We start from the raw sequence: 21,364 nt of genomic DNA, 5'->3' as shown, positions 1-21,364 counted from the left end.
GCCGGCCTGCCTGAGATGCAGGAAAGAGCCCCATTCTTTGCCCGCTTGCTGGAACTCAGGTCCCTGGTAGGAGGCACGCTAGGACGGAAGAGAGTCCCTCCCTCTCTCCCAAGGCCAGAGCTGGTGAGATGGACAGCTATTGTACGACATGGTCCTTTCTTCCGGGGACCTTCCTGTCCCTCTCCCCCTCCACAATGTCCCTGGACACCCCCATGTACACGCAGATGCCCACACATGCACATTCATCCAGATAGGTATGTGCACCCTCACGGCTCATGCACACACGCGTGCACACAGCGTGTCCTTCCACACACGTGCCCGTGCCGCCGGCGCACCCGTGCACACCGCCACCAATCCGCTGCCTCCAGCCCCTTGCTGCCTTCCCGCAGCCTGGTCAGGGGAATCTAGGTCTGCCCCTCCCTGGTGACCTTCCCCAGGGCGTGGGAGGAAGAGGGGGAGACTTGGCTGGCCGGATCCATCCTACCCCTCTCTTGCCTGCTGATTGGCTTCCCCTGGTGTGGGGGTGCCCAAGGCCTAGCTGCAGGCCGCGGGAGCGGAGGGGGAGGACCGGAAGGGAAGCATGTGGGGCAGCCGCGGGGAGAGACCGGGCTGGCTCGCATTTGGGAATCAGGATGCCTAGACCTGTCTCTTGCCCTCCTCTGCCTCCTGGCTGGCTCTTTCCAGAAGGAATCAGTAAGGTGCTTTGAGACCTCAGGAGGACCCCGGGGGTTCTCTAGGGAGAGGATGTGGGTTTGTCTGTGGGAGTGGTTGCTGGGCAGGAGACACAGCACTTGTGGTACTTTTTTGCTGAATGGAGAGGGTTGGGCTGGGGAGGCTGCATCTTATCGGTCAGATCCTCTCTACCCCCTTTCTGGAGCCCCCCCTTCCATCAGCAAGGCTGGCAGGGGGCCTGGCAGATGTGCCTTCTATGGCCAGGTGCCTCCTCCTGGACTGTCCACAGAGTCCAGCTACGGAGTCTATGCTGTCCCCAGCAGGCTCCTGTTTTGTGGGGCCTCTCAGGCAGGGTTTGAGATCCGCCCCCCTTACCTACAACCATGTCTTGCCACAGCTCTTCAACTAGATTCTGAATTAGGATGTTTCCACCCCACTTCTCCCCTGTTGCTGCTGCTGACTGAGACTCTGCTAGAAAGAGCAGAGTGAGGTGCCCCAGGTGAGGTGGGATGGGGGAGGGGAGCAGGGGAGGATGTTTCCCCCACCTCTTGGCCAGACGGGACGGGGACCTTGTTCTTTTGTATCAGCTTCCCCAGTTGCTCTCTGCATGCCCCCCCCCCCCCCGCTCCCCTTTGAAAGAACACATGCGTGCATGTACACACACACACACACACACACACACACACACACACACATGCACGCACATGCACACGCAGCCTGGAAAATCTGATGAGTCTGCAGTGCTCAGTTTCCAGGCCCCTGTCCAGAGGCCGGGTGGGTGGCTCTGAGGTTTGGGGCTGGGTGGAGTGGGGGAAGGGCAGGGAGCAGCCCCTGGCTCTGAACTGAGCTGGAGCGAGGCTGAGGCTGAGCGGGTTTCTATGCAGGCCTGTCCTCCCTGCTGGGGCTGGCCCCTGAGAGCCTGGCTCCCAGGAAGGGGTCCTGGTGTTCAGTTTCTATACCTGCCTGTTGTCTGCTTATTCCTTCTCCCCACTTCCTGAGTTAGTGCCTGAGTCCTGGGCTTCTTTCCCAGGGCCCAGAGCCATTTCTTCCTTCTGGTCTCCCTCCCCTCCCCGCCTCTCCCCGCCCCTCCCCACCGTCAGCTGTCATGGGGTGGGGACACCTGGACGCAGTTCCAGGTGAGCAGCAGGCTTTAGGCTGGGGTGAAGCAGCCTTGCTTCTAGGCCAAGCCTCAGGGAAGCTCCCCTGGGCCTTCACCTGCCTGCAGCCTAGTGGCGGCTGGGGGGGATGGGTGGGCACCCACTGATCTAGGGAGGAGGTGGGGGAGAGAAAGCAGATATCCTAGAGATTCAAGTAGCTCTTCAGAGAGTTCCAAGCAGAGAGGACCCCAATGTGGGGGTGAGGAGCAGGGTTTGCCTTCTGGGGCTGGGCTCTTCCCCTCTCTGGAGATCAGCTCCCTCATCTGGGCAGTGAGGGAGTGGGAACAGATTGGTCGCCAAGGGCCAGGTGCACTCTTCTAGATCTATAATGTCTGTGACTCAAGGCCCTTAGAACATGCCCCTGTGCCTCTGTCCACAAGGGCATGACGCCACACGGGTGCACAGAAGCGGACACACACTCCCAGCTGGGCCATCCACTCCACAGGGACACACATCCATGTGGTGTCACTAGGACCCCCTCCCCTGACTGAACACAAACAGCCTATCTGCCACGTGTTGATAGTCAACAGAGCCACACTCTTCTGGGGTCAGGGAGTGGGGAGCCAGCTGCCTTTGCTCTGTGTGTCCACTGGCAAGGCCATCTCTTGTCTTGGTCTTTCCCAAGTCCTCCCTGGAAAGTCAAGTGCTGGAAGAGGGGTGGAGGCAGGGGGGAGGCAGAGGGAGAGGTGGGCTTGTCTGCAGCCTGACAGGGGAGTCCCCTTCTACCTTCTGGGCCCTGGGGTCTTTCTCCCCTCACGGAATCTTGCCAAGGCTGGGCGGGGTGAGCGGTTAGGGTCCGGGTTGAGAGGCAGCCCCGTGCTCTTTGGCTGTCTGCTGCCTGCCATCTGCCTGGAACTCGGCCTTCCCACCCTTGCCTGCCTGCCCGTCCACCCGCCAGCCAGCCAGTCAGCCAGCGGGGCAAGGGGAGGGTTGGGGGGACTGGCTCCTCCCCTGCTGCTTCTTAACTTTCCTTTACAGACATCGGGATGAGGCCCTCAATCCTGTTTGCTGCCTTCCTCTGGCTCTGGGGTTTCTTGGCCAAGGTACGGTGGGCACTGGGGGCAGGTGGGCACTGGGGGCAGGTGGGCGGGTGGGGCCCTGTCCTCGGGGGCCTGTCCAGGCTCCCACCCCTCTGCGGGGGCCCCACAGCTGGTCTGCATTAAGCAGAGCAGGGGCTGCTCCTTCCCAGCCACTGCTCAGAGCACAGCAAGAACAAATTGCTTCTGCCTGCCCGGGGCTGGCTCCCGGGCCTTAGGTGTGTCTAGCGGTGATGTCCTTTTGGCCCTGTCTGGGGGAGGGCCAGACAAGCATAGCCTTCCCTCTGATCCGGGCCCTGGCCCCCAGTGGCTTTCCCGGAGGCGTAGACCCCAGAGCCCTCTGCCCATCTCCTCTCCCCTCCTCCCTTCCTTCTTACAGGGAGATGAATGTCACACCCTGGCAGGGAGCCCGGACGGAGAGAGCGGAGGTAGGTGTCTTCAGTAGGGAAGGGAGGTCTGGGAGGTAGGGAGTGGGGGTGCAGGCTCAGTTTCTCTGTGCCAGACTTGGCCTCTGCTCTGGCCCCCCCCTTTTTTTTTTGCCTTCCCTCCTTCTTTAGAAGAGAAAGGGCATTGGGAGACTCTGAATGCACCTCCTTCCTCCAGGACCACCTCTGAAAGTGAACATCAGCAGCCAGGGGAAGCCTACTAGCCTCTTTCTGAGCTGGGCAGCCCCGGGGCCAGACAAGTTGAGCCATGCCCTCCGCCTCACCCACCTGAGTCCCCTGGGCTCTCCAGAAGGGCAGCCGCTCCAGGCCCACACCGACGCGTCCAGCTTTGAGTTCCGGGACCTGGTGCCAGGAAGTCGCTACCTGCTGGAAGTGACTGCCCTGCGAGCCTGCGGACAGAATGCCACAGTCACCCTCACTGCCCGCACCGGTGTGTGGTCTGCAGGCTAGGGGGGCCGGGAGTGGGCAGGCATCACTCACGGTCCAAGCAGCTGTCCTGGAGGGTTGACCAGGGACAGGGTAGCCAAGGAGGGCAACTTCTCTGAGGACTATGCCTGCTACGGTGACCCATGTAGAAGCACTAGAAGCACATGGGTGATGCCCCTTTGACCCTGAACTTGGTGCTTCTCTCTCCCTCTGACACAGCCCCATTGACTGTCTACAACCTACAGCTCCACAGCCCTGGGAGCCCATTCAGCCTCGAGGCCTCATGGGGGGCTGCCCCTGGGGAGCAGGATGGCTACCAACTTCTCCTCTACCACCTAGAGTCCCAGACGTTAGCACATAATATCTCCATGCGACCGGGCACCTTGTCCTACAATTTTAGCAACCTCCTACCAGGTAGCGAATATGTTCTGGAGGTTACCACCTGGGCTGGCAACCTCCAGGCAAAGACCAGCGTCCACCAGTGGACAGGTAAGGCAGGCACTTGGCAAGGCCCAGGTGGCAGCCAGTCTGGGAGTGGTGGGGGGTGTCCAGAGCCTCACAGGCAACCCTGTCCCCACATAGCTGGTTGGCGGCAGGATCCGACTCCAGGGCTCTTTGTAAGCCTGGCTTTGCTCTCTCCATCCTTCTTCCAGCCCCCGTGTCTCCTCCTGAGCTGGTGCTGCAGACCCTGAGCACCAGTGCCCTGCAAGCCTCCTGGAACAGATCTGAGGGGGCTGCCTGGCTCCACCTGGTGCTCACGGACCTCCTGGGTGGCACCAACCTGACCGCGGTAGTCAGACGCGGGGTCTCCAATCGCACCTTCCTTCACCTCTCTCCCGGCACCCCCTACAAGCTAACGCTCAGGGCTGTTGCCGGGCCCCAGTGGGTGGCGGGGCCCAATGCCACCGAGTGGACCTGTGAGTGCTTGGGGGGGGTTCCGGGGAACACAGCAGAGGCTCCTCAGCTCTTCTCTGGCTGAGTGGGTGGGATACAAAGGGTGGAGGGGAGTGCCTTTGGAATCCTGCGGGGAAGGGGTGAGGCTTGGAGGGAGCGCCCCCCCCGCTGGCCGGGGGGGGGGGGGGATGGCCTCTGAAGAGATGAGGGTGGTGCAATAGTTATCATCACTTGCAGCCTTCACGGGCCAGCCACGGTGATGTGCACTTGCTGTGGATCATCTCATTTAGTCCTCAAACCAACGGAGGCCTGTCACCACCCCCCCCCCCCGCCCCGGGTAGGGTAGAGGGAGCTGAGGTGCAGAGAGAAGGGGCCCAAGGTCAAGCAGCTGGTGAGCGGCCACGCCAGTCTGCGCCTGGGCTGGGTGCCCGTGGAGCCCACGTGGTCGTCGCCACGTTTTTGCTCCGAGATGCCCCGTCTCGCGGTGGTTAAGAGTGGAGGGATCGTTCCACTGGGTGGGTTCCAAATTTCACTGGTGCCTCACACTGGCTGGGGGCCTCTGGACCCATTACTTAGCGTCTCTGTGCTTCCATTTCTGCTTCTTTAGAGGGGGATGGTGGTAAGAGGGCCCTATCGTGGCAGCGTTGCGGGGACTGCTCGTGAGGCGGTGCGTGTGGGGCGCTTAGACCCCTGCTGGCATCCACACACTTGGTCAGTTGAGGTGTTCTTTCTGTGACTGTTGTTCGAGGCCAGATCCCAGAATTCACTGGGAATGGCAAAGGGCAGCCACCTGCCTCTGGGCGAGACACAGCCTAGAGCAAACGGGAAAAAGCTGGCACGAGGAGGGGAGGATGTTTCTCATCCACCGGTTAGGTTGTTCTGCACACATTTGCTCCTCGTCCCCATAGATCCCTCTGCCCCTCTGGACCTGATGCTCATTCCCCTGCCCTCCGTGCTCTGGGCAAGCTGGAAGGCTGGGCCTGGTGCCCGCGAGGGCTACCTGCTCAGGCTAAGCGGGCAGGTGGAGAAGAACACCACTCGGGGCCCTGGAGCCCTCAACGCCACATTCCCGGGGCCCCTGCCCGCTGGACACTACACTCTGGAGCTGAGGGCTCTGGCTGGGCCCTACGGCGCCTGGGCCCAGGCCAGTGCCTGGCTGGATGGTGAGTCTGGGCTGGTGGGGAACGGGCTGGGGTCCTGCCCAGGGGCACCTGCATGGAGAAGCAGCTGGGTCCTCACTCCCCAGAAACTGCATCCTCTGCAGATTCTACCGCCCAGCCCAGACGAAGCAATGGTACCAACCTGCAGCTGGATGGGCTGGCAGCCACCAGGGATCCCAGGAGGCAGGCACTGCTCTACACTGAGGGAGCCCCAGACCTCCTCAGAAACATCTCCGTGCCACCTGCCACCACCCAGGGCACGACCTGGAGCCTCACAGACCATACCAGTGAGTGCCGGCCACTGTGTCCCCTGGCCCTGGGGTGAGGCCTTGCCTTGGGAAGGGACATCTGGGTAGAGGGAGGCTCAGGAGAGCTGGGAACAGATACTATTTGGTCCCCTGACCAAACTGCCCCTCTCTTCAGAGCCCTTGGCACCACAGTCCCTGGAGGTCACCAGCAGGGGCAGCCCCTCTGACCTGGCCATGGGTTGGGCCCCCAGTACCAGGGCAGCAAGAAGGCTCCAGGGTCACCTGGCATCAGGAGGGCAGCCAGAAGTCACGGGGCAGTCTTGTCCCTGGGGACCAGATAGTTCCAGATAGTTCCTGACTCTGAGGGCTCTAATGCCCGGCTCCTGCTACACTGTATCAGTGTGGACCTGGACAGGGAACCTCAGCTCCAGCATTGTGAGGCCGCGTGCCGGCCCCCGTTGAGTTCCCAGGTAGCCTCTAGGAGGCCAGCCCAGGACAATGGGGGTGGGGCCCAGCTTCCTTTACTGTCTGCTCTTCTGTGTGCATGTTCTGGATTTGGAGGGTCACGTGCCCATCCAACAGGGGCCTTTGGTGAATCTGTTTGCGAGCACCTTCCACCTCCTACCATCGGGTCAGCCATCCATCCCTCTATCCATCTATTCAACAAATATTTAGTGAGTGCTTCCCATGTTTTAGGTATGGGGCGAGATGCTGAGGCTAAAAATCACGAACAAGACAGTCTAGAAAGGAAGACTGACAGTAAACAGAGGATTATATATAGATATATACACACATGCACATATATAATGTATACTATTTTATATATCAAATTATAAATGTAAATGCGTGATAGGAATGTGCATAATGTATTTCAAACCACATGCAACTGTGTTCTTAGAGGTTAAAATTGATGACTATCAGGAATTTTATGTGGTATGTGGTTCAGTCTAATCTTTTAGGGCTCACAAGAGGGAAACCTGCTTAGGGAGTCAGGGAAAGCTTCCTGGAGGAGGAGGACAGTGAGCTGAGAAGGCTGCAGTCTGAGTTGGACAGACAAGGGCTTTCTGGAGAGGCTAAACATGCACCAAAGCCCTTAGGAGGTTGGAGGAGAGGGAGAGAGAATGAGCTTGTGGGAACTGAATGTCAGCAGGTGAGCTGACCAGGGTCCTAAGGGGTTAAAGAGGTGGGTGCTGAGTCTTGTGGGGACCCTGTGAACAAGACATCACACCCTCAAAAGCTGACAGTGTGGGGAGGTGGGGGCGCAGACATCAGGGCAGAGACCCATGTTTTTCAAGTGGTTTTCTTTTTTCTTCTTTTTAAGACTGATTTATTTATATGAGAGAGGCGGGAGGGGCAGAAGGGGAGAGGGAGAGAGAATCCCAAGCAGACTTCCTGCTCAGCACGGAGCCCGACATAGGGCTCGATCTCACAACCCTGAGATCATGACCTGAGCCAAAATCAAGAGTCAGAAGCTTAACCAGCTGAGCACCCAGGTGCCTCTCAGGTGATTTCCTTGGGAAAGAAAAGTGAGTGTGCTTGGAGTCCCATGGAAGCTGGATTTGTAGGCTGGCAGTGTTTGGGGCTCTTGTGGAGACCCAGAAAAAGGGTGCAGGTAGTGGGAAAGGGGAGGCGGGGGACAATGTCAGGGGATTTGGGTCATTCCAAATCTGTTTCTTCCTTGACCTTGCAGTCCCTGCTCCTCCTGCCAACCTGAGCCTGGGCCTTGCCTCCCAGCCTCCTGCCCTGACTGCCTCCTGGAGCCCCCCACCCGGGGACAGGGATGGCTTCCAGCTGTGGCTTTACCGCTTGAGGCCCCTGACTCTGGAAAGCAAGGAGACTCTGGCTCCGGAGGCTCAGAACTTCTCCTGGGCCCAGCTGCCCCCAGGCACTGAGTTCCTGGTTCAGCTGGCCACCCGGCGGGGTCCAGATGAGAGCAGCAGAGCCAACGCCACGGGCTGGACGCGTGAGTGCCGCCCGCACACCACTTCCTTCCTGGCCACCCTTGCTGGCTGGATTCCCTGGGGACTACGTGTTCTCCTCGATGTCTTTGTCATCTGTGGGCAGGCAGCTGGGGTGATGGTGGTTGTTCCCTGACCTCTAGACACCAGGAGGTCCCACGTCCCTAACTGGGAACCCCTGGGACCTCCTAGAAGGTGGGCAGAACCCAGGAGTCTGCTCTTGTGCGGCGGCCGGGGCATGCCACTCTCCAGGCTCTCGCGTGGTCAGTACAGGGGTAGGGGGCAGTGGGGACCCAGCCAGGACCCAGCCCCAAGCCCACCCTGGGCTGGGAGTGTCTGATAGCAACAGCAGTGGCTCAGGTTCACCGGGCCCTTTGCTAAGTGTTCTCCCTGTGTTCTCTCATTTCCTCCTCATGACGACCAGCCTAGCAGGTGGATGTTATGGTTCTGTCCATTTCACAGATGAGAGACTGAGGCACAGATAAGCCAAGTCACTTGTCCTGGGTTCCTCAGCCCTAAGTGGGGAGTTGGGATTCCATTTCCAGCACTGTGACCCAGGGTCTGTGCTCCTTGCCACATCCTAACCTCCAGAGGTGGGGGGAGGGTGCCGGCGCTGGAAAGGGTCAAGCGAGGGACATGCTGTGCATCACGCAGCAGGGTTCTCTCCTTTGCCCCTGAACCCTCCAGAGCCACAGAGCTGGGTTTGGAAGCTCCCTCTCACACTGGCCTGGGTCCTCCTGCCTTTTCTGCTTCCCGCATTCTTGCTGGAGCCCTTCCCCCACCCTCAGCATCAGCCTTCTCCAGTGTGGTGACTCCCCCACCCCCTGCCCTGCCCTCCTGATTCCTCCCGGGGACTATGTGACCTCAGACAGGCCTGAGAAGAAGCTGGAAAGAGCTCTGGCCTGGGAGGCAGGAGAACTGGGTGCTTGCTATGGCTCAGTCCCCAGAGCAAACCTTGTTCCTCGCTGAGCCTCAGTCTCCCCCAGTTGCAAAGGAGGTGTTGACTAGGTGACTGGGCCAGGCTTATGTGACTTTAGGGCTTGGGCTCCCGCTGAGGGTGAAGGGGCACTACTTGGGCCCCTAGACATTGCCTGTCCTTGAGAACCTGCCCAGTCACGTGGAGGTCTTTGAAAGCTGCTTGGGTACAGGGGCTGGGGCTGGGAAAAGGCACTGGATTTAATTCCGGTGCTGCCCAGTCCAGCCCTGCCTCCAGGAGGGGTGCTTTGGTAGGGAGAGGGATTAATTCGCTCATGCACTACTGGGCGAGCTTGTGCACAGCTCTCCGGGACGAGCCATGAGCCCAGAGCCCTGATGTGGTGCTGCTTCTGTTGGGGAGAATCCTGGGCTCACTTGACCATGCTGAGCTGCTGTTTCCTGACTGGAAAGGATGGAGGGACACCCAAGGGAAGAGGGAGTCAGAGATTTGGTTTGCATTCTTCTGCATTCATTTGCCCGGGCTACACAAAGCACCCCAGGCTGGGGGCTTGGGTAGCAGAAATGTATTGTCTCTCAGTTCTGGAGGCAGGAAGTCTGAGACCAAAGCGTTGGCAAGATCGGTTTCTTCTGAGGGCTTTGAGGGAAGGATCGATGCCAGACCTCTCTCCTTGGCTTGCAGGCAGCCATCTTCTCTCCCTGTGTCTTGACATGGTCTCCCCTCTGTGCGTGGGTGTGTCTGAATTTCCTCTTCTCACGAGGACACGGGTCATGTTGGATGAAGGTTCCATTCTCATGACCTCATTTTACTTAATGACCTCTTTGAAGATCTTATCCCCCCAAACAGTCAGATTCTGAGGTCCTGGGGCTTAGGACCTCAACATGAATTTTGGGGGGGTGTAGTTTGGCCTATAACACCTCTCTTCTCTTCAAGCTTCCTGTATCTTGCTTTCCCCACAGCCCCCCTCGCCCCTCCCCTGGTAAATGTGACCCCTGAAGGTCCCACCCAGCTCCGGGCATCCTGGGCCCATGCTCCAGGGGCACGAGATGGCTACCAGGTGACTCTGTACCAGGCAGGTGCCCAGGCAGGCACCCGCACCGTGGGAGCTGAGGTGGACAGCAGCAGCTTCTCAGCTCTGACTCCGGGCACTCAGTACGAGGTGGAGATCGTCTCGAAGGCTGGGCCCCTCCACACGGCAGCAGCCAATGCTTCCGGCTGGACCTGTGAGTGGGGGCTGGAGAGGTGGGCAGGGCTGCCTCTGAGACCCCCGGATCCTTTTCTCGACAGTACCTTAGCCCCCTTGCTAGTTCCATTTCCCAAACTCCACACCCGAGGGCCCTGCCTGGGGTCAGTGCGCCTGTAGCCTCGTGTGTTGGGCCCTCAGCAGCCTGGTTCACCCGCTCTCCTTCCCTCCACAGCCCCGCTCACGCCCAGTGAGCTGCTGGTGTCGATGCAGGCGGGCAGCGCCGTCATCAACCTGGCCTGGGCCAGCGGCCCCCTGGGGCACGGGGTGTGCCATGCCCGACTCTCAGAGGCTGGGCACCTCTCCTGGGAGCGGCCCCTGGGGCTCGGCCAGGCTCACCTCATTCTAAGGGACCTCATGCCCGGACGCAATCTGTCCCTGTCAGTGCTGTGCCGGGCGGGGCCGCTGCGGGCATCCACTCACCCCGTGGTGCTGCCTGTCGGTATGTTGGTGCTGTCGGGGTAGAATGAAGGGGCCCTGAGCGCAGGCTCCAGTTCAGGCTGTGGCACTGCCCCTTCTATTCAGAGCCACCTGCTGCTCCCAGGTGGGTGCTTCCCCACCCCTGCCCCAGGGATATGCTTTCTATGCTTCTCCCAACGGGCAGTGATGTCCAGAGGAGAAGTTTCTCCATGTGGCCAGGGCCCCTTTCTGTGGACATAAATGCCCAGTCCCTTTGTACCTGCTGGTTTTGAGAGCAGCTGACCCAGATGCCAGCCTCTTGGGGTGTCCCGATGCCCACACAACATAGATGCCTTGATTCCCGCAGAGCCTGGCCCTGTGGAGGACGTGCAGTGTCAGCCCGAGGCTACTCGCCTGGCCCTGAACTGGATGGTGCCCTTGGGGGACGTAGACATCTGTCTGGTGGTGGCAGAGCAACTGGCTGCCGGAGGGGGTGCTCACCTCATCTTCCAGGCCAATACCTCGGGGGACGCTCTCCTCTTGCCCAGCCTGGTGCCTGCCACCTCCTATCGCCTCAGCCTCACTGTGCTGGGCAGGAACGGTCTGTGGAGTCGTGTGGTCACCCTGGTGTGTGCCACTTCTGCGGAGGGTGAGCCCTTCCCGTGGCCTGGGGAGGCCCCTCTGCTCTCCTAGCCCACCTCGAGCATTGCCCACAGGGGTTCTCACTGCCCTGGCTCTCCCTGCTGGGGGCTCTCCCTGTTCCCCAGCCCCCAAGCCTTTCTTTGGCCCTGGCCCACATACCATATGCTCTTGAGCCTCCTGTCCAGCACCCTGGCCCAGGGGTGGGGGGGCCCAGTTCTTATTTAGTTGTATCCATCAGACACCAGTTGCCAGGCATTGTCAGAGGTGCTGGGGATATGACTGCATGACCCCTGCCCTTGGCCCCTGGCACCTAGTTAGGACCTCAGTCTTCCCCTCGCCATCCCCAGGCTGGCACCCCCCGGACTTAGCGGCAGCCCCCCAGCTAGAGCCGGAGGCAGAGATGGGAGTGATGATCACACAGGGCATGTTTGGCAAGGACGATGGGCAGATTCAGTGGTACGGCATCATTGCTACCACCGACATGTCACGTGAGTCCTGGGCCGGAGATGGCGGGGAGATGGTGGGGAGACCCTGGTGACTGCCTAGCATGGGCCGGGTGAGGGGGCTCCAGACACTGGACTGGTAAGGTGCAATGTCTGAGGCTGGCGTGAGAGCTGGAGCAGGGAGGGAGACCCGGAACATTCTTGAAGATAGGGCTGATGTCGTACTGTGCATGGTGGGAATATGCTAGAGAAATGGGGTAGCTGCTTTGTGGCAGGGAGAGCCGCTTCAGCCCCACTGCTGACTCTGCCCCTTTCCTGTTCCTCTGCAGTGGTTCGGCCTCCCCAGGAAGCCATCAACCACACGTGGTATGACCACTACTATGGAGGACATGACTCCTACCTGGCCATCCTGCTTCCCAGCCCCTTCTACCCGGGGCCCTGGGCTGTGCCGAGATCCTGGATGGTGCCTATGGGTACAGAAGACTGTGGCCAGACCCAGGAGATATGTAATGGGCAGCTCAAGCCAGGTTCCCAGTATCGGTGAGGCTAAGACTGAAGGTGGGGGAGCCCGTTTTATAAGTGAGTTCCACTTATGGGTTGTTTGCACATTTTCTCCACAAAAGATCTGGACTGACTTACGAAGAGAAAGCATTTCCTGGTCCATAAGGGTCCATTGAGTTATTTTGACTGGGCTTCCTGGTAGGCGAGGCCAAAAAGGGAACACCCGTCTGTTACATGGTTCTTTTTTTCAGAAAATGAAAAAGGGGGGCGGGGAATGGATTCTGCTTCAGCTTGCCAAGGATATGTAGGTACATATTTCTGAGGCTTCTTGCTGTCAGACTAGGGCAGGGGAGATGGAAGAGAGGTTAGGGGTGGCTTGTTCTAGAGTTACAGGCAGCATGATACATCGCCTCTTAGCAGGTGAGGAGGGCTCTCACTCTTTTTTTTTTTTAAGATTTTTATTTATTTATTTGAGAGCGAAAATGAGAGAGAGAGAGCACATGACGGGGGGAGGGTCAGAGGGAGAAGCAGACTCCCCGCCGAGCAGGGAGCCTGATGCGGGACTCCAGGATCATGACCTGAGCCGAAGGCAGTCGCTCCACCAACTGAGCCACCCAGGCGCCCGGGCTGTCACTTTTTGAGCGTCTATTGCTCATGACTCCGTTTCCTGGAAAGGCTTTGCCCTCTTTGCCCCTCCCCAACAGAAGGTCCTGTTTCTCTGCCCCAGGTTCAGTGTTGTGGCTTTTACCAGATATAGCCCTCCCGAGACCATTATCTCCTTCTCGGCCTTCTCAGGTAGGATGGGCACCTGGCTAGGGTTCCAGCTGGGCCCCGGGTGGGAGGGGAAGAGGGCGGGGATCCCCCCAATCAGCAGCAGGAGGGATTGAGCTTAGACTCCAGGGAGAGGAGAGCTGGAAGACCCAGAGCCAGGGATACAGGTGCTCCTGGCACCAGACTTGGCCTAGGTGGGCTGAGGGGGTGAGTAGGAGAGGAGAGACAGAGACACACCATTAATGAAATGCTGTGTCACTCCCCACAATCACAGTACCTTCCTGTACTGACCTTCTCTGTGCTGCTCCTCCCAGACCATCGAGGTTCTAGAGCAGTCCAACAGTCTAGAACTGTCCAGTAGAAACATAAAGCAAGCCCCAAGTGTGAGCCATATATGCCGCTTAATATTCCTCAGTAGCTACATGAGACAGGTAAAAATAAACAGGTGAAACAAATTTTTGTAATATTTTATTTAAACTAAGATATTAAAAATATCATATCCACATGGGATCAATTTAAAAATTATTAATGAGATATTTTACATTCTTTTTTATTACTAAGTCTTTGAAATCCTATGTGTATTTTATACTTAGAGCAAATCTTAATTTGGAGCAGCCATATTTCAAGCACTCGGTAGCTCCAAGTGGCTAGTAGCTACCATGCTGGACAGTGCAGCCCTAGAAGGTCTAGGAAGCCAGGTCCTCACCCTCTTCTTTTTCTCTGAGGGTGCCAGGGAGGGGAGTAGAGTCTCTGGGGCATGCTCAGATGCCAGGGGCAGGGAGAGTTGCCTGTCGGGCGTTCTGGGTCTCCATGTAGGGTGGTCCCGCCAGCAGCCATCTCTGGCCTTGGGTTGGAATTTGGGACTTCCGGAGGTGGGTTGTCGACGTGCCCTCCATCCAGAGGGTTTCAAGTCCAGGAGAGGTTGGCATGTCACTGCAGGGGGACAAGGGCGACTGTATTTCACCCTTCCTTTGCCCTTCTTAGAGCCCCGGGTCAGCATCTCCGGGGCAGTCATGCCCCTCCCAGCAGCGGTGGGCATCATGGGGGGCTGTGTCCTCACCGTCTGTGCCATGCTGGGCCTGCTGTGCTGGAGGAGGGTGAAGGGGCAGAGGTGAGTGCGAGGGCAGGCTGGGGCCAGCGTGGCTGTGGGAGGAGTGGCATCTTCACCAAGAAGCTCCCCACACCCCTGCCCTGTTGGGCTCGCTCCCAAGTGCCTCTTCATCCTTTGCAGGGCAGAGACGAATTGGTTTTCCCAAGAGCTGACAGCTTACAACCTGCGGTGAGGGCAGCTTCCCGCCTCTCCTCGTGACATGCTGGGCAGTGTGGGTCTGCCTGGCACGGGCCACGGTGGCACTGCCCCCAGCCTCCCTGGCAACCTGCCCCTCCGGGACCGCATCCCTCCCCGGTCACCTCACACCTTTGTCACCCCTTCACAACGGTGGCCGACCCCAGAGCTCTCTGGCTCCTCTCTGCCCATTCAGCCTCCTCCTTCCAATTCACCTTCTCCAGTGCTGCCCTTATCCCTGATACACCTCTCGATGGAATGGGGCCGAATGTTTTTCTTTCTCTCGGGATGTTAGGTCTGGCACTCTATGCTCTGTCCCTCCTGTGCTCCCTGACATTGACTTCACCTGGAACTGACATCGGGGAGCACCAGCTGTGCACAGACGCCCTCCTCAGCACCAGGGCCGGGGTCTGAAAGACTCGCGGGCGCCTTCCCGGGTCGAGGCTGACCGCCCGCCCTCCTCCCGTCCCCTTGTCTGTCTCTCTGCACTGGGGGTTGGCAGCCCCCGCCATGCATTAGCCCGCACTCGAAATGCATCCTGGCTCAGCTCCGGGGAGGTGGGGCCCAGGTCTGTCTGTCCACATGCTCCCTCGTGACCCGGGAAGCTCTGTTCCCACTGCCCGCTGAGCTCAGGGCAGGCTCTGCCGTGGGCCCACCCCCTCCCTCTCCCACCAGGCGGACCCACCGGCCCATCCCGATTCAAAGCTTCCGGCAAAGCTATGAGGCCAAGAGTGCACACGCTCACCAGGCTTTCTTTCAGGAGTTCGAGGTAAGGCCTCTACCGCCCTCGGGCTCAGAGCAGAGAGGACCTGGGCCCTCTAGCTCAGGTTGGACCTGCCCTGGCGCCCGGGGTGGGAGCTCCCAGCTGTGCACACCCACCCCCATCCCTCTCCTGGGGTGGGGTGAGATGGGTCCTCTTCAGCAGCAATCCCAATCTCTGCAGGAGTTGAAGGAGGTGGGCAAGGAGCAGCCCAGACTGGAGGCAGAGCACCCTGCCAATGCCACCAAGAACCGTTACCCACACGTGCTACCCTGTGAGTGCCGGCAGCAGGGCCGTGGGCGTGGGCAGCAGGCTGCGTGTCCGCCGGGCGCCGGATGCTCAGTTTTTCCCCTCTGCAGATGACCACTCCCGGGTCAGGCTGACCCAGCTGGAGGGAGAACCCCACTCCGACTACATCAATGCCAACTTCATCCCAGTAAGGGCCACCTGCGGGGCTGTCTGGGGGGGGAGTCTGCTTGGGAGACGGGCCCTTGTGCAGGACACACTGTCCTACCCTAGCTCTAGCAGTTGTCCTCGAAGATCACCAGCTTGTGTTCCTCCAGGTCAGTCCGGCAGGTATTTGTTGAGGGCCTACAGTGTGCCAGGCACTGTGCTGGGCCTGCAGGAGGCAGAGCTGGCTACCTGCATTCTTGCCTTTGAAGGAGCACACCGTGTGTGCGTGCACACGTGTGCATTGCATGAGTGTGTCACATCTACCGCTCTGTGACAAGTGAGGTATTAAGGGAACAAGCATGGTACTCAGAGCACATGGAAGAAAGACAAATTAAGTCTACCTGAGGAATCAAGAAAGGCTTCCTGGAGGAGGGGACATGTACTCGCTTGAAGGATGAGTAGAATTCTGATAAAAGATGAAAGAGAAGAAGGGCATTCTGGCTGACAAGAACAGCCAGAGAAGAGCTGGGTGGGAGCGTACAGGCGGTGTGTGGGGCTGGGGTTGCCTGGTGGTGGTAGATGAGACAGGAAAGGCAGATTGGGTCTGGATGAAGGAGGGGCTTGATTGTTAAGCTAAGGGCTTTGGATTTTACTCAAAGGGCAGTAGGGAGCCATGGAAGACTTTTGAGCATGGAAGAAACATGGAGTTTGGTTTAAGAGAGGGGTTGGTGAAGAGGTTGGACTGGGGACACTACTTCTGGCACGTGAGGACCTTGTTATTTTCATGCAGGTTTTTCTGGCCTCTTCAAGGTTGCACTAGGGTAGTGTTGGCCGTGTCTCTGAAGCCGCCCCTCCTGGTTTGAATTCCTGGTGCACACATGTGTTCATGTGTTTGCACATGAGTAGGCACAATATCCTCACCCCACACATGGGACATTTACTGCTGTGTGCTTGGTGGGGCCTGGGGGACCAAGGAGTCACCGAGTAAGACATTCCTGTCTTCCACCCCCACAGGGCTACACCGACCCGCAGGAATTTATTGCCACCCAGGGGCCTCTCAAGAAAACTTTGGAGGACTTCTGGCGGCTTGTGTGGGAGCAACAAGTTCATATCATTGTCATGCTGACTGTGGGCATGGAGAACGGGAGGGTGAGCATGCCCTGCAGTTTCCCAGAATGGACACCAGGTGGCACACGTTCTCCTTACAGGAATGGCCCCCTTGCTGTCTTAGTCTTAGGTCTGGGAAGGTGGATCAGGCAGGAGTGAGGCCAGTCAGGCCTGGAGGTTGGTGGGGGTCCCCAGGGCCACCCAGAAGGAGAAGGCAGGAGGAGGGACCAGGTACTTAAGCTCCCAGGTTGACTCCGTTTCCTCTGACTTCTGCTGTTTCTGCAGCTCCACTTGCTCTCGCTCTAGGCAGAGAGCCGCAAAGGGGTTAGGAGAAAGAATGGGGTATGGATGGCCCCAGGGTGGGCATCAAAGATAGGGCATTCTGTATCCTTTCTTTCAACAAGCCCGGTGGACGTGTCCTCTGTGCGCTGCTCAGTGCAGGGCCCTGGGACAGAGACAACACCTGCTGGGTTTGTCCTCCAGCTGGTGCAGCGAGGCAAGGCCAGGCAGCCCTAAATAAAGCCACCTGGTTTTGCAAAGGAGCCCAGCAGCTGCCCTGAAGTCCTAAGGGTCATATGAGAGGTGTGGGGGGTGATGGTGCCGGAGTCCAGCCAGAGGAGAGAGGCTTCTGGATGAGGTAGCCGTGGAGCTGGGTTGGTACAGAGAGCAGAATTTCAGCAGGGTGGCAGAGACCAGAAAGATGGGTGGGAAGGGTTGTCTGGATAAACCAGTGCGTGGCAGTGATGGGGCTGGGCCCACAGCCACCCCCTCTGCTCTGACCCTCTGGCCCTAGGTGCTGTGTGAGCATTACTGGCCAGCAGACCCTACCCCCATCACCCACGGTCACATCATGGTCCACCTGCTGGCTGAGGAGCCCGAGGATGAGTGGACCAAGCGGGAGTTCCAGCTGCAGCATGTGCGTGCCCCAGGGGACAGGGCGGGGTGGGCACTTGGGCGGAGACTCTGAGAAGGTTGATTCACCTCTGGGTCCCCTGGCCTGCGTCCTTCTGAGAATTGTAAGTGCTCAGCCACTGTCCAGGGAAGTTGGTTAGGGAGGGGCTAGGAAGGCAAAGGGAGGTTAAAGTTTTCTCCAAAGCTGCACAGTGTGTCAAAGGTAGAGCAGGGTGAAGCAACGGTTTCTGCCCTGCCCTCAGCTCAGGGCTTCCCGCCTCACCCCACACCCCTGGTGCCCATCTGCCTTGCCCGGCTGTGACAAGGGCAGACTGGGGCAGGAAGCCCAGGGACCGGCATCACCCCTCTGCCTGGGCACCCCCTAGAGGCCGAGACTACCCAGGAGGGTGGGGAAGGCAGGGGGAAGCATCGGATTTGGGGGGAAGGCCTAGCCGCCACCCTGCTGAGGGGGCAGGCATCAGCCTCCCTGCCCTCAGGGATCTGGTGAGGAAAGCCGAGGGCTGAGCAGAGGGACCCCAGCGTTAAGTCCCTGCTCCCGTCCCTTGTCAGATTGCCCAGCAACAGCAGCGGAGGGTGAAGCAGCTGCAGTTCACCACCTGGCCTGACCACAGCGTCCCGGAGGCCCCTGGCTCCCTGCTCACCTTCGCGGAACTGGTACGGGAGCAGGCGAGGGCCACCCAGGGCACCGGACCCATCCTGGTGCACTGCAGGTGAGGGCAGGTGGGCCGGGGGGCGGGGGGCGGGAGGGCTCGGGGCCTTGGGCAGAGCCGGGGCTGCCTCTCCGCCCACTCAGCCCCAGGGCTGTCCCCACAGTGCGGGTGTGGGCCGCACAGGCACCTTCGTGGCCCTGTTGAGGCTGCTGCAGCAGCTGGAGGAGGAGCAGACCGTGGACGTGTTCAACGCTGTGTATGCGCTGCGGCTGTACCGGCCCCTCATGATCCAGACCCCGGTGAGGGCTCCGCAGGCTGGGCCGGGCGGCCAGGGACCTGAAGGAGTGGGCGGGACGTGGGTGGCCGTGGGGCCAGGAAAAGGAATCTCGGGGACACACAGGGGATCTGGGGGGGAGGGGCTCGAACATGTCGTCATCCTCTCCAGGCTTCTGTCTCCCTTTCTGTCAGAGGGGAGGTGGGACAGGCCCCTGCCAGCTTTGACACTGTGTGGCAGCGTGGGCAAAGTTCCCAAGCATCCCGCCCTCCTCGCCCCGTCCCTGTCTTGCTGGTTGGAGCCTGGGAAATCTCCCTGCTGGGCCACTGACGCGCCCTCCTCCTGCCAGAGCCAGTACATCTTCCTGCATAGCTGCCTCCTGAACAAGATTCTGGAAGGGCCCTCTGACACTTTTGAGTGAGTCGCAGGTCCCCTGGGGCCCTTGTGGGGTGGGGGCACAGGTCCCTGTGCCCTCCCACCAACAGGCCCCTGATCCTGTCCATGGGCAGAGCTGAGAAGACTAGAAGCAGGAGCTGGGGAACCCCGAGTGCCTTCTCCCCTCTCCGCCCCTCCCCCAGGTCCCAGCCCATCTCGGTGACGAACTTTGCACAGGCCTGCGCCAAGAGGGCGGCCAACGCCAACGCTGGCTTCTTGAAGGAGTACAAGGTGTGTTTCACACCAGGGTGGTGACAACTCGGGGGGCTGTCCCTGCCCAACAGGCACTTCTGTGGGCTCTGTCCAGCTGAGCCTCCTGACGCCCTTCTCCACCCCCGCAGCTCCTGCTCCAGGCCATCAAGGACGTGGCTGACTCTTCAGCGCCCCCTCCTGGCTACGAGCAGGACAGCATGGTCTCCTGTGAGTGCCCATGGTCCGGGTGGGTGGGGCCCCGACACTGGGCCTGGGTGGAGGGCTTCTGGACCTGGCCTGGGTGGAGGGCTTCTGGCGGCCTCACCCTCCCCATCTTCCCTCAGACGACTGTTCTCAAGTGCGGTTTTCTCCGGTGGAAGACAGCCCCCCTAATGAGATGCTCGAAGCCTGGCTCTTCCCGGTGAGATGGTGCCCTATCACTTGCTCTCTCGGATCGTTTGTCCTTCTCAGGCTGGAGCTGGGGTTTCTGGGGGGGCCCTGCAGCTTCGACGGGCAGGGGGCACCCTCAGTCCCTGGGAGCCAACGACCTGTGCTCTGCAGGGCGGGCCTTCTGGCCATGACCACGTTGTGCTGACTGGCCCTGCAGGGCCCGAGGAGCTCTGGGAGCTGGTGTGGGAGCATGGGGCCCACGTGCTGGTCTCCCTGTGCCCGCCTGACACCTGGGAGAAGGTGAGGGGGGCAGAGAGACAGGGCGGGGGGAACCTCAGGTGTTGGGGCAGGGCTGGGAGAGCTTGTGGTGTGGCCTGTGACCAGGGTGTGGGCAGAGAGCTTGGGAAGCCGCCTGAGCAGCCCTGACTTGGTCCCGGTCACAGGAGTTCTGGCCAACGGAGACGCAGCCTATTGTCACGGACATGGTGACGGTGCACTGGGTGGCCAAGAGCAGCATGGCAGGCTGGCCCTGTACCCTCCTGAGGGTCACACATGTAGGTGTCGGGGCCACAGGCTGTGGGGTGGTGGGCTGCGTGCTGGTTTCCCTTGCTTCTCCCTGGCACTGGTGCTGATGGCTTTGCCCCCAGGGGAAGAGCAGGAAGGAGAGAGAGGTGCAGAGACTGCTGTTCCCGTGCTGGGAGCCAGGGCATGAGCTGCCGGCCACCACCTTGCTACCCTTCTTGGCTGCCGTGGGCTAGTGCTGCTCTCGGGACAAGACGAAGCCAGGCACACTGCTCAGCCACTCCAGGTGCTGCTGGACAAGGAAAGGGTGGGGAGTGGGTGCCCGGACCCCCTCACTGCCTCTGCCGCAGGCCCTCACATCTCACCGAGCCCTCCTTGGGTCATGGGTCAAAAGGACACAGTCTCCCAGCGCTCCCATCTCCTTACTCTGCCCTGATATCTCTGCGGAAGATGACATCTTTTAGGAATTTACCCTTTCCTGGCTCGGGCCCCAGCTGCTGGGCCCACCAGGTGCCCAGTGTCCCTTCCCAGTCCCTTCCCCAGGCCCAGGTTGGGTTTCCCCATATACCTGGATACCCCAGCCTTCTCCGCCCCTCCACCCCCCACCCCGGTACCCCGTCCGACTGGAGGTCAATTGCAGCAGGTGTGTGGCCCAGCTGGGCACCTTCCTGGCCATGGACCAGCTGCTGCAGCAGGCGGGGGCCGAGTGCACCGTGGACATCTTTAATGTGGCCTTGCAGCAGTCACAGGCCTGCGGCCTCATGACCCCAACGCTGGTGAGAGGCCATCAGGGCTCAGTTGTGGGAAGGGGCAAGGGGGCGGGGAAGGTTCTAGGAGCCACCTTTAGGCAGCACTATTTGGGCAGCCACTAGGTGGTGCTGGGGACCACGATGCTCCTGCATGGAACCCTAAGGGTTGGGAGACACAAGGGAGCCTTTCTGCAGATGCGGGCAGGCAGGGTGAAGTTCCTTACCCCACGTGTGCCCCCAGGAGCAGTACATACATCTCTACACCTGTCTGAACAGCGCGCTCACGGATGGGCTGCCTTGAGTCAGCACTGGTCACTGTGCTTGTGCAGGAGCAGAAGAGGTCTGGGCCCTGCTGGGCAGTGACAATGAGCCTCAGCAAGCCCACTGGGGCCTGGCTTCCCTGGGAGGGCAGCCTGCACACTGGCCTTGTGTTGGGAAGGGGCAGAGTTGAGGAATAAAGAATGTGGTCAAGCCTGAGACTGAGTGTGTTCTGTCCATCCACCCTCCAAGGAGGAAAGAAATGGCCTCAAAGACTGGCACCAGTCTTTGGTGGGGCCCAATTCAAGGGCCTGGTGGGCAACCCTGAGCAGGGGTGGGGTCTGGCTGAAGGGGCTGACCAACGGCCTGCCTGCTGACAGCTTTTCCTGGGGAGCAGCCCCTGATGCCCCATCTCCCAGTTTTCCAGGGGCCTTAGACTTTGGTCTCTAGGGTTTTGGGGTGCCCCAGATTCAGAGCCCCAGTTACTCAGGGTTCTCCTGCCAGGA

At 59.9% G+C, this 21,364-nt stretch overlaps 1 protein-coding gene across 2 annotated transcripts; it reads left to right on the top strand.

Moving 5' to 3' along the window:
- Nucleotides 1-590: 590 nt before the first annotated feature.
- LOC113933538 (receptor-type tyrosine-protein phosphatase V-like) lies at nt 591-21,067 on the top strand. Of its 2 annotated transcripts, none has more exons than XM_027613747.2 (33): nt 591-693; nt 2,808-2,872; nt 3,246-3,294; nt 3,470-3,742; nt 3,958-4,227; nt 4,392-4,655; nt 5,541-5,795; nt 5,897-6,079; nt 7,731-8,003; nt 9,892-10,155; nt 10,351-10,617; nt 10,942-11,223; nt 11,564-11,704; nt 11,989-12,199; nt 12,888-12,955; nt 13,916-14,042; nt 14,163-14,210; nt 14,892-14,985; nt 15,160-15,250; nt 15,336-15,412; nt 16,384-16,518; nt 17,270-17,392; nt 17,938-18,098; nt 18,202-18,337; nt 18,662-18,729; nt 18,822-18,978; nt 19,089-19,167; nt 19,284-19,360; nt 19,501-19,629; nt 19,773-19,883; nt 19,977-20,137; nt 20,495-20,627; nt 20,842-21,067. In XM_027613747.2, the coding sequence occupies exons 1-31, from the start codon at nt 633-635 to the stop codon at nt 20,085-20,087; spliced, it is 4,650 nt and encodes a 1,549-aa protein (XP_027469548.2). In that variant the 5' UTR covers nt 591-632; the 3' UTR covers nt 20,088-20,137; nt 20,495-20,627; nt 20,842-21,067. The 2 variants fall into 2 exon arrangements, with proteins under 2 accessions (XP_027469548.2, XP_027469546.2); XM_027613745.2 differs by having other exon boundaries at nt 20,492-20,627.
- The last annotated feature ends 297 nt before the right edge of the window (nt 21,068-21,364 follow it).

Source organism: Zalophus californianus, chromosome 10, assembly GCF_009762305.2.
Source record: "Zalophus californianus isolate mZalCal1 chromosome 10, mZalCal1.pri.v2, whole genome shotgun sequence".
Classification (NCBI taxonomy): Eukaryota; Metazoa; Chordata; class Mammalia; order Carnivora; family Otariidae; genus Zalophus; species Zalophus californianus.
The sequence above is the reverse complement of the archived record's forward strand: the minus strand, read 5'-3'. Positions and strand labels throughout refer to the sequence as shown.

Bases quoted from the DNA above. Each gene is read 5' to 3' on its own strand.
- LOC113933538 (XM_027613747.2), top strand. From the start codon at position 633: ATGCCTAGACCTGTCTCTTGCCCTCCTCTGCCTCCTGGCTGGCTCTTT. The intron at 18,730-18,821 runs GTGAGTCGCAGG...GTCCATGGGCAG, and splicing joins GGGCCCTCTGACACTTTTGA to AGCTGAGAAGACTAGAAGCA. The intron at 19,630-19,772 runs GTGAGGGGGGCA...TCCCGGTCACAG, and splicing joins CGCCTGACACCTGGGAGAAG to GAGTTCTGGCCAACGGAGAC.